The 15,855-nt window shown below is 36.0% G+C and overlaps 1 protein-coding gene across 11 annotated transcripts in view; it reads right to left on the bottom strand.

Annotated features, from left to right (window-relative positions):
* DZIP3 (DAZ interacting zinc finger protein 3) overlaps positions 1 to 15,855 on the bottom strand; it is a 98,797-nt gene that overhangs the window by 24,383 nt on the left and 58,559 nt on the right. For all 11 annotated transcript variants that reach the window (XM_027077674.2, XM_027077673.2, XM_027077677.2 and 8 more), the window contains 4 exons: positions 13,668 to 13,693; positions 11,274 to 11,439; positions 9,777 to 9,872; positions 9,486 to 9,613 (listed from right to left, as the gene is read on the bottom strand). In XM_027077674.2, coding sequence (XP_026933475.1) covers positions 9,486 to 9,613; positions 9,777 to 9,872; positions 11,274 to 11,439; positions 13,668 to 13,693 — 416 coding nt within the window. The remainder of the gene's footprint in view (positions 1 to 9,485; positions 9,614 to 9,776; positions 9,873 to 11,273; positions 11,440 to 13,667; positions 13,694 to 15,855) is intronic.

Here is a 15,855-nt window from a genome sequence, read left to right as displayed (position 1 = left end):
CCCAACAACTTTACTAATAGCTTACTGCTGACCAGCCTTACTGATAACGTAGTCAATTAATACATATATTGTATGTTATATGTATTATATACTGTACTCTTACAATAAAAAGAAAATGTTACTAAGATCATAAAGACAAAATACTTTTATAGTACTGTACTATATTTATTTAAAAATTTTGCATATAAGCAGACCCACATAGTTCAAATCCATGTTCAAGTGTCAACTGTACTTTTTTTTTAAATTAAGCCTTTTGAGATAATCATAGATTCATATACAGGTGCAAGAAATAATAGAGATCCCATGTACCCTTTACTCATGTTCTTCAAATGTTAATGTCTTGAAGAACTATAGTATAATAACCAGTATTTTGAATAGTGATACAGTCAAGACACTGAACAGTTTTATCACAAACCTCATTTTGCTCCCATTCCCATTTCCTCCTTATAACCTTGGATCACTAATGTTTTCCATTTTCATCATTGTGTCATTTCAAAAATTTTGAGGGGTACCTGGGTAGCTCAGTCAGTTAAGCATCTGACTTCAACTCAGGTCATGATCTCATGCCTTGTGAGTTCTGGCCCCACGTCAGGCTCTGTGCTGACAGCTCAAAGCCTAGAGCCTACTTCGGATTCTGTCTCCTCTCTCTCTGCCCATCCCTCACGCGTGCTTGCTAGCTCTCTCTCAAAAAAATAAACATTCAGGGGCGCCTGAGTGGCTCAGTTTGTTAAGCGTCTGACTTTGGCTCAGGTCATGATCTCACGGTTCGTGGGTTCGAGCCCTGCGTCGGGCTCTGTGCTGACATCTCCAAGCCTGGAGCCTGCTTCTGATTCTGTGTCTCCCTCTCTCTCTGCCCCTCCCCTGCTCATGCTTTGTCTCGCAAAAATAAATAAATGTAAAAAAAAAAAATTTTTTTGTAAATAAAAAAATAAACATTTAAAAAATTTTAAATTTGGAAATTTTGTCATTTTAAGAATTATATAGGAATGGAATCAAATAGTACATAAGCTTTGGGGATTTGCTTTTTCACTCAGCATAATTCTGTCTGCAGAGTCTGTAGTGTTACCATGGTTTCATTCCTGATGGTGGTGATATGTGTCTTCTTTTCTTTGTCAGTTTTGGTAGAGGTCTATCAGTTTTATTGATATTTTCAGAGAAACAGATTTTTAATTCATGAATTTTCTTTATTGTTTTTCTGTTTGCAATTTCATTAGAAGTAATTGCATTACTTCTAATATTTATTAATTTAATCTGCTTGTTTTGGGGTTTTTTTTCTTTCCTTTTTCCAGATTCTTGAGGAGGGAGCTTAGATTAGATTGAGACTTTTCCTTTTTTCTAATGTGTATAGTTGGCACTATAAATCTTCTCAGAACTGCTTTAGCTGTTTCCCACAGATTTTGATCTATTGTATTTTGATGTTAATTCAGTTCAACATACTTTTATTTTCCTTAAGAACTCTTTTTTGACCCACGGATTAATTAGAAGTGTTTTGTGTACTTTCCAGCAGGAGATTTTCCTGTTATCTTTATATTTTTAATATGAAATTTATTGTCAAATTGATTTCCATACAACACCCAGTGCTCATCCCAACAGGTGCCCTCCTCAATGCCCATCACCCACCCTCCCCTCCCTCCCACCCCCCATCAACCCTCAGTTTATTCTCAGTGTTTTTTTTTTTTATTTTTATTTACAGAGACAGAGCATGAACGGGGGAGGGGCAGAGAGAGAGGGAGGAGACACAGAATCTGAAACAGGCTCCAGGCTCTGAGCCATCAGCCCAGAGCCCGACGCGGGGCTCGAACTCACGGACCGCGAGATCGTGACCTGAGCTGAAGTCGGACGCCCAACCGACTGAGCCACCCAGGTGCCCCTATTCTCAGTTTTTAAGAGTCTCTTATGCTTTGGCTTTCTCCCTTTTTTTTTTCCCTTCCCCTCCCCCATGGTCTTCTGTTAAGTTTCTCAGGATCCACATAAGAGTGAAAACATATGGTATTGGTCTTTCTCTGTATGACTTATTTCACTTAGCATAACACTCTCCAGTTCCATCCACGTTGCTACAAAAGGCCGTATTTCATTCTTTCTCATTGCCAAGTAGTATTCCATTGTGTGTATAAACCACATCTTCTTTATCCATTCATCAGTTAATGGACATTTAGGTTCTTTCCATAATTTGGCTATTGTTGAAAGTGCTGCTATAAACATTGGGGTGTTTATAGTGCCCCTATGCATCAGCAATCAACAAAACTAAAAGGCAACCAACGGAATGGGAAAAGATATTTGCAAATGACATATCGGACAAAGGGCTAGTATCCAAAATCTATAAAGAACTCACCAAACTGTACACCCGGAAAACAAATAATCCAGTGAAGAAATGGGCAGAAAACATGAATAGACACTTCTGTAAAGAAGACATCCAGATGGCCAACAAGCACATGAAAAGATGCTCAACGTCACTCCTCATCAGGGAAATACAAATCAAAACCACACTGTGATACCACCTCACGCCAGTCAGAGTAGCCAAAATGAACAAATCAGGAGACTACAGATGCTGGAGAGGATGTGGAGAAACGGGAACACTCTTGAACTGTTGGTGGGAATGCAAACTGGTGCAGCCCTTCTGGAAAACAGTGTGGAGGTTCCTCAAAAAATTAAAAATAGATCTACACTATGAACCAGCAATATCACCGCTAGGAATTTACCCAAGGGATACAGGAGTGCTGATACACAGGGACATTTGTTATTAATTTCTAGTTTGACTCCATTTTGATCTGAGTGCATGATTTGCATGATTTCAACTCTCTCAAATTTTTTGAGGTTTTATGGGCCAGCATATGTTCTATTATGGTATATTTTCCTATGGCCACTTGCAAACATATGTATTCTGCTATTGTCTAGTGAAGTGTCCTATAAATATTGATTAGATACTATTTGGTTGATTGGGTTGTAGAAATTCTTTATCTTTGCTGATTCTATCTAGTTGTTCTATAAATTGCTTAGAGTAGGATGTTGAAATCAACAACTCTAATAGCAGGTTTTTCTATTTCTCCTTACAGTTCTATCAAATTTTGCTTCATGTATTTTGAGGCTCTGTTGTTTGGCACATACATCTTTAGGTTGTTATGTCTTCTTGGCAGATTGATCCTTTCATCATTATTTAATGTCCTTCTTTGTCTCCAGAACTTTCTTTGCTCTGAAGTCCATTTTGTTATTAATATAGCCATTCCTGCTTTCTTTTTTTATTGTTTACATTGTATATATTTTACCATCCTTTTATTCTCAATCTATTTCAGTTGCTGAAACTGAAGATTCTTGTAAACAATGTATTGTTGGATTAGTTTTTAATTTTAATTTTTTTCCAATATATGAAATTTATTGTCAAATTGGTTTCCATACAACACCCAGTGCTCTTCCCAAAAGGTGCCCTCCTCAATACCCATCACCCACCCTCCCTTCCCTCCCACCCCCCATCAACCCTCAGTTTGTTCTCAGTTTTTAAGAGTCTCTTATGCTTTGGCTGTCTCCCACTCTAACCTCTTTTTTTTTTTCCCTTCCCCTCCCCCATGGGGTTCTGTTAAGTTTCTCAGGATCCACATAAGAGTGAAAACATATGGTATCTGTCTTTCTCTGTATGGCTTATTTCACTTAGCATCACACTCTCCAGTCCCATCCACGTTGCTAAATAGGGCCATATTTCGTTCTTTCTCATTGCCATGTAGTACTCCATTGTGTATATAAACCACAATTTCTTTATCCATTTATCAGTTGATGGACATTTAGGCTCTTCCCACAATTTGGCTATTGTTGAGTGCTGCTATAAACATTGGGGTACAAGTGCCCCTATGCATCAGTACTCCTGTATCCCTTGGGTAAATCCCTAGCAGTGCTATTGCTGGGTCATAGGTAGGTCTATTTTTAATTTTCTGAGGAACCTCCACACTGTTTTCCAGAGTGGGTGCACCAATTTGCACTCCCACCAACAGTGTAAGAGGGTTCCCGTTTCTCCACATCCTCTCCAGCATCTATAGTCTAATGATTTGTTCATTTTGGCCACTCTGACTGGCGTGAGGTGATATCTGAGTGTGGTTTTGATTTGTATTTCCCTGATAAGGAGCAGTGTTGAGCATCTTTTCATGTGCCTGTTGGCCATCCGGATGTCTTCTTTAGAGAAGTGTCTATTCATGTTTTCTGCCCATTTCTTCACTGGGTTGTTTTTCAGGTGCGGAGTTTGGTGAGCTCTTTACAGATTTTGGTTACTAGCCCTTTGTCCGATATGTCATTTGCAAATATCTTTTCCCATTCCATTGGTTGCCTTTTAGTTTTGTTGGTTGTTTCCTTTGCTGTGCAGAAGCTTTTTATCTTCATAAGGTCCCAGTAATTCATTTTTGCTTTTAATTCCCTTGCCTTTGGGGATGTGTCGAGTAAGAGATTGCTACAGCTGAGGTCAGAAAGGTCTTTTCCTGCTTTCTCCTCTAGGGTTTTGATGGTTTCCTGTCTCACATTCAGGTCCTTTATCCATTTTGAGTTTATTTTTGTGAATGGTGTGAGAAAGTGGTCTAGTTTCAACCTTCTGCATGTTGCTGTCCAGTTCTCCCAGCACCATTTGTTAAAGAGACTGTCTTTTTTCCTTTGGATGTTCTTTCCTGCTTTGTCAAAGATGAGTTGGCCATACTTTTGTGGGTCTAGTTCTGGGGTTTCTATTCTATTCCGTTGGTCTATGTGTCTGTTTTTGTGCCAACAGTTTTGTTTTTAAAATACACTCTGCCATGGTCTTTTAATTGATGTATTTAGATCATTTACATGTAAGGTAATCAGTGACGTTAGGGCTTAAGTCTGCCATTATTTTTTGTTTGTTTCCTGTTTCTTTTTTCTTACCTTCTTGTGGGTTATTTTAACATTTTTTTTTTTTTTAGGATTCCATCTTGACTTATTTATAGTGTATCTGAATACATGTATCTCTGTAGCTTTCTTTAGTGGTTGCACCAGGTATTACAATATGTATATGGTAATCTACTGGTATTGATATTTTCTTTACTTTCATATAGGTCTCTTTATCCTCTACAGTTTTAAAATATAATTGCTGTACTTCCTCTACATAAACTTCACCAAGATGGTATTATAATTTTTGATCCAAACATCAATATGATTTAAAAAATTAATGAGAATAGGATGGACTCTTATTATTTACCCCTCCCTTTACTCACTTGGATGTTCTTCTTTCCTTTTGGAAGTTCTAAGTTTCTATTATCATTTCCTTTATGATTATACACCTTCCTTTAGCTATTCCTTAATCATAGGTTTAGTAGCAATGGATTCTTCTAGTTTTTCTTTGAGACTTGTCTTTATTTCCCTTCAATCCTAAAGGATATTTTTGCTGGATATAGGATTCAAGATAGTTGTTTTCTTTTAGTTTTTTTTTTCTCCCAGCACTTAAATAATGTGCCACTTCCTTCTGGCCTCCATGGTTTCAGATGAGAAATTTGATTCATTTGAATTAATGTTCCCATGTGTGTTTTCTCTGGTTGCTTTCAAGATTTTTGTCTTTAGTTTTCTTGCAGTTTAGTTATGATGTGTCTTGGCATGGATTTCTTTCAGTTATACTACTTTGGGTTCATTCAGCTTCTTGAATTTGTAAATTTATGTATTTCACCTCATTTCTTTTAATGCTTCTCCCTCCCCCTCCCCCCACTCTCTTCTCTCCTTCTGAGATTCTGACAAGAACTTATTTTATTATTGTCCCACAAGTCACTGAGACTCTGTCCTCTTTTTTATCTTTTCCCTAGTTTATCTCCTCTATGCTGTTAGATTGGGTAATGTCTTTTGTATTTCCTCAAGTTTACCAGTTCAATCCTCTGTCATCTTTATTAGTGATTATATCCAGCAAGGTTTTTGTTTTAATTTTTTTTTAGATCTTTATTTACTTTTGAAAAAGAGAGCATGAACAGGGGAGGGGCAGAGAGAGAGGAAGACAGAGAATCTGAAGCAGGCTCCAGGTTCTGAGCTGTCAGCACAGAGCCCAACGTGGGGCTCGAACTCACAGACAGTGAGATCATGACCTGAGCCGAAGTCGGAAGCTTATCAACTGAGCCACCCAGGTGCCCCCAGCAAGGTTTTATTTGTTATTGTATTTTTTAGTTTTATAATTTCCATCCTTTATTATATATTTTTTGTAAGACTTTCTAGGTTCTCATCTGTTTAAAGAGATTTCAACTTTCTTGTTGAAGCATTGTTATGATGGTCACTTTAGAAACTTTGTCAGGTAATTCTCAAATCTGAATCGTCTTAATGTTATCATTTGTTGACCAGCTTTTCTTTTTCAAGTTCTAATTGTCCTCATTCTTGGTATAATGAGGATTTTCTATTGTAGCCTAGATATTCTGGGTATTATGAGACTCTGGATTCTAGTTAATCTTTTTTTAGCAGGAAGACCCCCTGTTGCTGTGTAGTGTGAGGGCTGAGTGGGTGTGTATGTTTAGCTTCTCATCTGGCCCTGCTTACAACATCCCACCAAAATTGTGGACACTGACACACTGCCTCGATGCAGATGGGTGGTGTGGAATTTCAGTCCCCTCAGTCCATGACATTTCCCATGAAAGTGAGGCACCAACTTACTCTGCTCTTTGCCTCAGCAGGGTATAAGATCAGCTTCCTGCTCGGCCCTACTGACAGACACTAGGGAAAGAGAAAGCAGAGGGATGACTCATATCACTTTGTTTCTACAGGATGGAGAGCAGGGGCTCCCTGTTGGGCCCCTGTGGCACCACCTGGGGTGAGGGGAGAGAATAGAGTGCCAGCTAGCACCAAGGGTGGAAACTCAGCTCCCCATGAGGAGAGTAGAAGTGAAACCCATATTGAGTAGTCCCAAGTTAGATTACCTTAAGTTTCATTGATGCTGAGTAGAGGCAGAGGCTTAGATTGCTGCTAGATCACATTGACACTATCCTGGCAGAGGAACTGTAACACTACCTACTTCTGTCCCGTGGGGAATGGAAGACCAGCTGCGATACTACCTCAGTAAAGAAATCTGGTTTGTGCTATCTGCTATCATACCACCTGGTTCCAAGGGGTGGTATGGGGCCATTGGTGCTTGACTAGAGTAAGTTGGATAGTGCCAAAAAAGTTTTCTGTTGTTATATTTTCCTTTTCCTGATCCTTTGACTAGAGCAAACAGGCTTTTCTTGGGCTTCCCCCCACCACCTCTGCCTCTTGGCTATTCCAGGTTGGTGATTTCTGCAGCACTCTGTCTAGGATATATAGGAGGAAATAAGGAAAATTCATGCCATATCATTCCTCAAGTACCAAAGCTTCTTGACAGTCTGCTTTCTGCTACCTTTTAGAGCTTCCTATGGTTGTTTGTTGTATTATGTCTTGGGTAGTTTAGTAGTAAAAAGGATGAATGGCAAGGAATAGAGCTACTTCTTAGTAGAACTAGAAGTCCCTCTGTTATAAGTAATTTTAAACCCTTCACATTAATCTCTACTCTCCATTAGCTAGCAATGTCTGACATGTGTTGGTATCTTCTACATGTGCCTTCCCTAATTCTTCTCACACAGTAGGCCCTTGATAAATGTTTGTTGAATATTCTACATGGAGGGCTCATTGTATGAAGATATATGTGTCCCCTAAAATGGTCAAGCATACAAGGGCACCTGGGTCAGCTATCAGAGTTGAGGAAGGATACCCTCAGATGGTAAAGGAGAGAGAGAGCTCATCTGCATGGATGACATTACTTTTCTGATCTCTGATACTATAGAACACATATCTGGATTGGTCATTGCCTTCTAAGCTAAAATACAAAGTTTTGAACCCTGAAGTGTGGGTTCTCAAGTGACTGTAGCCAGTTTAGATTTGTCCAAGCTACCTTAGGTCTTCACCTCCTTAAACTTGAAGGATCTAACTCCAGCAGGGATAAGTTACAAAGTGTTTGTAACTGATACTATGTTGCCAAATGCTATAGCATCCAGTTCTTCCTAAAAATTCCTTCAAGGATGAATGATATAATATGTGGGAGAAAATTTAAGACTTAAATCTGCCAAATATTTCTGCAACTCCATAATTAGTATTGTAGACTCCTTATTGTAAGATATTCCCTAGAACTTGTCTATTCTCCCTACTAGCTCTAGCAACTAATGGATTTCAAATTAGACTTCGTGGACAACTGGTATCTGTTGCATTACTATTTATTAAAATAATGTGTTATAAATCATGTTATTATTCCAAATGATACTGGTTGGAGATAGTGACTAGTATAAAAAGAGTAAAGCAAGGCCACTCATTTTCTCCTATTAAGTCAGAATTTTTAAGTCTTAGATATTTAATACTTAAGATTGTTAAGGGATGGGAATGCAAGCTGATGCAGCCACTCTGGAAAACAGTATGGAGGTTCCTCAAAAAACTAAAAATAGAACTACCCTACAACCCAGCAATTGCACTACTGGGTATTTATCCAAGGGATACAGGTGTGCTGTTTCGAAGGAACACATGCACCGCAATGTTTACAGCAACACTGTCAACAATAGCCAAAGTATGGAAAGAGCCCAAGTGTCCATCGATGGATGAATGGATAAAGAAGATGTGCTATATAGATACACAATGGAGTATTACTCAGCAATCAAAAAGAATGAAATCTTGCCATTTTCAACTACATGGATGGAACTGGAGGGTATTATGCTAAGTGAAATCAGTCAGTCAGAGAAAGACAAATATCATATGACTTCACTCATATGAGGACTTTAAGAGACAAAACAGATGAACATAAGGGAAGGTAAAACAAAAAGAATATAAAAACAGGGAGGGGGACAAAGCATAAGAGACTCATAAATATGGCGAACAAACAGAGGGTTACTGTAGGGGGTGTGGGAGGGGGGATGGGCTAAATGGGTAAGGGACACTAAGGAATCTACTCCTGAAATCATTGTTGCACTATATGCTAACTAATTTGGATGTAAATTAAAAAAAAAATTAAAATTAAAAAAAAAAGTACATACAAATAAAAAAGATTGTTAAGGAAAATGAGAGTGTTGGGAAGGAGCAATCTTCAGGAATTTGATTCATTTTCAATCTCTTGGTCTTGGAACACAAAAACTCTGAGAGACCAATATAAAAAAGGATTCAAGTGATTTCACAGTGTCTTTGAGGAATGTATTCATCATATGCTATAAAGAAACAGCAAATCATTGGTCATATTTTTACAAATTAGAATCATGATCTGAAAGTTAATTATCTTTCTCATGTAATTCTATTATAATTACACTTGTTCAGCCAATACATGTAAAGCTTGATATACAGAGTGAGCCGTTGCTTATTTTTCAATGCAGCTGGCAAGACAAATATATAGTTGGTTTTTAAGCAAGTACAGACCTGTAGTCAGCTATTCTTAATGTGTAGTCACAATGCCACCTAGTGGCTACACAAGGATTATCTTTTAAAGATGGCATTCATTACGGAGCAAATCCAGAATTACCTGTGAACAACAGATTTGCACTTACTTGGAAACCTTATTGATTCCAAAAGCCACTTGTTGGTTAAGAGATGAAATGATTTTGTCTTTCTTCTTAATCTGCATTTGGTTTTCTTGCCACCGAAAAGTCACTGTTTTCAACTGTCTTTTGAAATCCTGATGAAAATGAAAATTATTATTTCATAGTTAATTCTGTTCAAATCACCAGATATTGAAAGAAAAAAGAAAATGTGTTCTTTAAAAAAAAAAGAAACTACCATTGAACTGAACAACTGAACTACCTCTGACTTGCTTCAGATATAATGGCAAAAGTACTTACTTCACACTGATAATGCAATTTATAAAGCTGCCTTTGCCGAGCAAGCTTCTCCTTCTCAGTTTCTCCATATTCTGTGGTTACTTTGCTGGTTGAGCCCTAATGAGCAAATGGAATACACATGCCTTATTTTCCTCTAAAAAGAGCTCTAAGACTTTAAAGGAGATTTAAAGTTGCCATCTAACTCCTACTCATGCTTATGTCTCAATACAAACATCACTTCTGTGATTAGTTCAGATAAACCCACCTCTCCCCAATTACAGCATTCACTAAATAGTACCACAGGTATGCGTCTACTGCTGCTACTAGTGGATAACATTATCTGCATGCTTACCATATTTTTAAGGTTTTTTTTTTTTTTTTGGTAACTTTTTGGTTACTTTTGGTAACTTTTTGGTAACTTTTATTGTTGTAAAGTTTATCTGAGGTAGACACTTACTCCCATTTTAGAGATGATAAAACTGTGAAGTACCTCATCCAAGGTTACACAGAAAGTAGAGAAGCCTGAATTCCAACTCAGGCAGTCTTTATTTCCAAACACTTAATTATTACTCAGTACTACTTTAGCTCAATATTCAACTTATCCACCAGATTGTAAACACTACAATCACAGGAACAATGTCTTAGCATAGCTCTGACAAAAAGCATGTGCTAAATGTTTTTTTGAATATATGAGGGCGTTAACATTTTCCAAAATGTGTGTGACATTTTTATTCTATTTTGGAGTTCTCATAGCTACTGAATGAAAACCAAAGGCCTCATATTTAAACTTTAGTCTGACATCCAAAGCTAAGAATATGTCATTTCAAATAAAATATACTAATATCCTAATATTCTAATTGCAATGGTAAAAAGAAGATAATGACAATTATATGAATGTTGTACTATCAGTCAGAGAATCATTTTTACTAACCGTACCCTTAGACAATCAATATTCCTATGTACTATGGAACAGGTTATAAAATTACCTTAGTATAGAATTCTCATTTAAATCAAGTGACTAAAAAAAATCTGTCTTTTGCTTTGTCGGATTTAGTGTTCTGCTGAGCACTTAAATCATGTTCACATGTACCTTCATATATAGGAAGGTCATTCTCAGCAGTGACCGCTACAAGGAAAGGAACCAGAGGGTGGAAAAAACCTGTTGTATGTTAATATTTTTGTAGACATTTCATGTCTATAACCAGTTTAATTTTTTAAAAATGCAAGTACCTTTTTTTAAACAAAACTATTTTTCTCATGAATATTAATCCAAGTTTTTTTTTTGCAAGGAATGCATTTATAATCAACACTGCCCAATAGTTAAATCCAGGAAATGGTTTCAGAGCCAAAGTGAAAAGTTTCAGCTCCTAAGGCTCTTTTTCCCTCTATCCCTCTGACCCTCCCTTCTTGTTTTTTATTGCCCCTCACAAGCACAGCATAAAACACTAGGCTAACAGTGGTTAACGATGGTTTCTAGAAAAAGGAAGGCAGGTCTGTACCCTCTCCAGTCAGGCTTACCTGCTCTATCATGTCCAGAATATGTAATTCATCCAGACTATAGAACTTGTCTTCTGTTGCAGAATCCTCTTGAATATCACTTGCATCATCTTTCATAAATCTACTGACTGGGTGTAGATGTGCTTGCTCTTTCTTCAATGGCTCTTCCTTTCCTACCATATTTGGGCTACAGTGATGACAATCAATGTAATATTTTATAATGGTGTATAGTGTTTCTCATCTAAGCCACTGTTTCCCTAATTAATATTATATTAGTCTCATGAGAAAGGAGGGCTCATGGCCAAAGGAAGTTTAGACCATGCTTATACTGTGTATTTCTCTTGATGATTCATAATGAATTTATTTATCATATATAAGACAGCACTCAATCAAGGTACCTATTCAGTTCATCCTAGTGTTTTCAAGAATTATGAGACCATAGAGTTCATATTTCAAATTATAATTATTAACATCAGTTACTTTGGGAAACAATACTTTGGGAAATACTGACAAGCATTTCTACATCTGCTATATTATTTTATCATCACAGCATTCTTGAAAAGTAGGTTGGTTTAATCAATTTCATTGCTTAGGTCCAGTGTACATTTAAATAGTGGGCTGCAAATATCAACATAAAGTAGATTTAAAAATGGAGATTCTTTGGTAACAGGACTTAAAAAAAAAAACTGTAGTGGTAACATGGATTTCAGTAACTAGAAACCACTAAAAAAAAAGAATGAAGATACTGTAAGTGCAATGATAATTAACTCATTTTTATACCTATGTCTAAAATATAAATGCATGCTACTATCCTTTCAACTTGGTGTAGTGAGTGGCTATAAATTTCCTTCCCAATCTCATTAAATGGTAACAAGAAATAGTACTTTTACTTATAACACAATATAAATGACGTGATTAGTGAATAGAAAATCAGTAACTCTAGGATACGTTATTACTTCTTTTAGGCCACGGAGACCTAGAAAACAATATGGCATCTCATGCTTGTAGAGTAACTTGTAAAACACTATAAAACACTCATTAGGTATCACTGAGGTATTCTAGAATGACTCAAACATTTTGGAAAGTTCAATGAAATCAAATGCTTGTGTAGACCACTGGTTCCCAAACCCAATTTTCCAAATTACCTGAAGAGCTTTTTAAAATTATATTTTTCCAGGTATCCTGACAACTGTAAATACATAGATGAATCTGTATTTTTGAAAAGCTATAGATGATTATTCCTAAATGTTTAAAGTTTAATAATGACACTGTAATAATATAGGAAAATGTTCTTACAGTAAGAGATGCAAACTGAAGCATGTAGAGGTAAAATTACATGATATTTGGGACTGAAAACACCAACAAAGAACAAAATGTTAAGGGAAAAAAGTGAAGCAAATGTGGAAAAACAGTGTAATTGTTGAACCGGGATGATTAGGTACATATATTAACGTGATATATTATTTTTACTTTTGTGTATATGTGAAAATTCTCATACAAAAACAAAGCTCCCTGGGTGATCTGATGATCATTCAGTTTGTGTCTACACTATAGGTAAAATAAGCAAAATGATTGATAGCACTGTATGATTCTTTAGTAAGTTATTTTTATGGTTTCTAGACATGGTTTGAAAAAAGTAGAACAAAAAACTATCACTCTAGTGGCTCAACTCACTGACAGAGAAAGTGAATATTCATCCTTAGATGATGAACTATTAGCAAGTAGATCACCTCCATTATCAATGAGAAAATATCAACTACAAGTGATGACTTTCAAGTTAAAATATGTTCTTGCTACCATTTTAAAGATATCTTAATAATTTATGTCCCCACAGTGAGTTCTCCAAAGTTACCAACTTTCAATTAAACTTTCTGTTGGGTATAATGAGCCTCTTCATTACTATCTCCCTTACTTCCATCCACTACTGCACTGTCATCAGTCACATAGTTGTATAACACAGTGATCTTTAGACATTAAAAGGTTTCCAGTAGGTTCAAAATTCACGGTAAACAACTGGAATTAAAAACCACCACCACCTATGCGTTAATTAAACAAACCAAAACAAAACAAACTTTTTGGAAAGAGGTCATTAGGACAAACACTGATCTGTTCTCTAAGGTTAATTCTTACTTAAATTTAGATTTGACTAACCACAATCTAGACTATATTGTAGAAGATTTTATGCTGGATCCAAATTAGTCTTTGACTTTTGAGTAGCCTTACAGAAAAATGGTGAGAGATTCTATTCTCCCGAAGTAAATGATAATTTAACTTTTTGTTACTCTTAAGTGACAAGTTAAGAAAAGTAACTGTACTTTCTTCTTTCAGAACATTTCCCAAGGCAAGGCTGTGTCATACTGGCAAAACACACTTTGAGAATACTAGGAAAAATTTAAAAATTAAATAAATACTTACACTTGTTCTTCTTTTGATTCCTTATTCTGAAAAACAACATCAAGAATTAGTAATCTATATCAACTATGCCAGTACAGCACAGTGATGTGACTGCATTTAGGTGTTTCTCAACCTTTTTTGACCACAACCAAAATAAGAAATATATTTTACATCATGATGTAAATGCACTTATTCAGAGATCTTTATCCATGAATATAAAACTGAAATTGAAGTCACACTAAATAATCTTTACCCAGATTATATATGTTATAGACTGCAAGTTTATGCTTCTCCCAAATTCATACGCAGAAACCCTAACCCCCAATTAAGGGGGAAATTAATTAGGAAAGTAATTAGGTTTAGATGATGCTATGAAGTCCTCATGATAGAATCAGTGCCCTTTTAAGAAGAGACCAGAGAGCTAGATCTCTTGCTCTTCTGTGTGCTCTCTCTCTACTTGCTGTGATGACACAGTAAGAAGTTAGCCATCTGCAAACTAAGAGGGCCCTCACCAGACACCGAATCTGCTGACACCTTTATCTTTGACTTCCCAGACTTCAAACATGTGAAAAATGTTTCTTGCTTAAAGCACCCAGTCTATGGTAGTTTGTTATAGCAGCCCAAACTAAGACAATACATAATGAACTCTGAAACTTTTTTTACTCTAATTCTATTTTATAAAATGGTAGTTGTGACCTGCTACATTGATTTTGTAATCTACCACTGAATCATGAAATAACTTAAAAATCACTGATTCAGATATTGAAAGTAAATATTGGGGTTGAGTTTGTACCTACTGGTAATCTTGGGACAGACATGTATAATTCTCCTTTATGGAATACTATACTAACTATAAGAGTTCTTGAAAATCTACATACAAGGTAAAAGCAGATTGATATATTAAGAAATCTTATAGAAAAGGAAGTGTCAAGGAGATCACAATTGGAAGGAAATGTTAAAAAACCCTAAATTTTATGTTCATTAAAGTAAAACTATAAAAGCTACATAGTAGATAAAGGTAATATCAATGACACTCAACACATATTAATAGTATTAATCGCTCTTCTACATTACCCTATTAACAGTATTAATTACTTTTATATAAATTACAGTATTAACTTCTACCACCACCTCTTGTTTACAAGAAACTTTTGGATCTCCTTCCCCATAGATTCCATGATGTATTTACAAACTTATTCTGCTTTATTGCCTATAAACTAAGAGAATTTTGCATTTCAGCATCTGATCAATGTCCTGTGCCAATTTGATTCTACAATTTAGAATTATCAACTCCTACCTTGGTTCCAGTATACCTGAATAGCTGAACTGAAAGACATTTATTTGGTTGTTCATAATGAACATCTAGTGTAGCTGCATAGTTTCTGAAACTTCTTTTTACTTCTTCCCATGACAACTTTTTGTCAACACATGCAGCAGCCTGTTTTACATGCATCTCAGCAACTTCCCTGCTATAGACAGCACATCCAATTTGAAGGGCTAGATTTATTTCCTGCCATGTTTCCTTCCTTCCCCAAGGCATCATCACAAAGCCTTCTATTCTTCTGCCATCTGCTTTACCTCCCTTTTCTATTCTTAACCCTTAATTCCCCTGGGTGGGAGGTAGGAGTGGGAAGGAGGAGCTAATTAACTCCCAAAAGAGTTATTTATAATTTGGATATATTAGAAGCTAAATACTAAATTCCTAACTGAAGAAAAAGTAACTACAATGTCTCTATATATACTGGTTAGAAGTTATCTGTACTGTCTCCTCTATTTGCTATACAAATATTTCTTTTTCATCATATTCTTCCAGAGTCCCTGAAAGATCTTTTCAGGACTTCAGCTAATGTTAGGTAGAGATATTACAAGACAAATAATTAACAGAGGACACAATTTCATTCATAGAAACTTTGTTGTTATTCTGTATAACACAAGATAATTTTTTGTATGCTAGAATTTTTCATGAGGAAAACTCATTGGAGGATGTGATGGACTTAGCTAGACAACTGGTTGCTTACACTATAACTAGACAATTCTTTGTATCAATAATAATGAAGTATATTAATAGGACTACTATATATGAAATAGTCATATGCAAAAATTTCAGCATTTTTAGGTCCCATACTTTAAAATTTAGATAAAAGAGAGATCTCTCTTCTAATGTTCACATCTTATCTTCATAAAATTATCTTATTTTCAAAGTATCTCA

The sequence above is a fragment of the Acinonyx jubatus genome, chromosome C2 (genome assembly GCF_027475565.1).
Source record: "Acinonyx jubatus isolate Ajub_Pintada_27869175 chromosome C2, VMU_Ajub_asm_v1.0, whole genome shotgun sequence".
NCBI classification, from domain to species: Eukaryota; Metazoa; Chordata; class Mammalia; order Carnivora; family Felidae; genus Acinonyx; species Acinonyx jubatus.
This window is presented reverse-complemented; position numbering and strand designations above follow the sequence as displayed.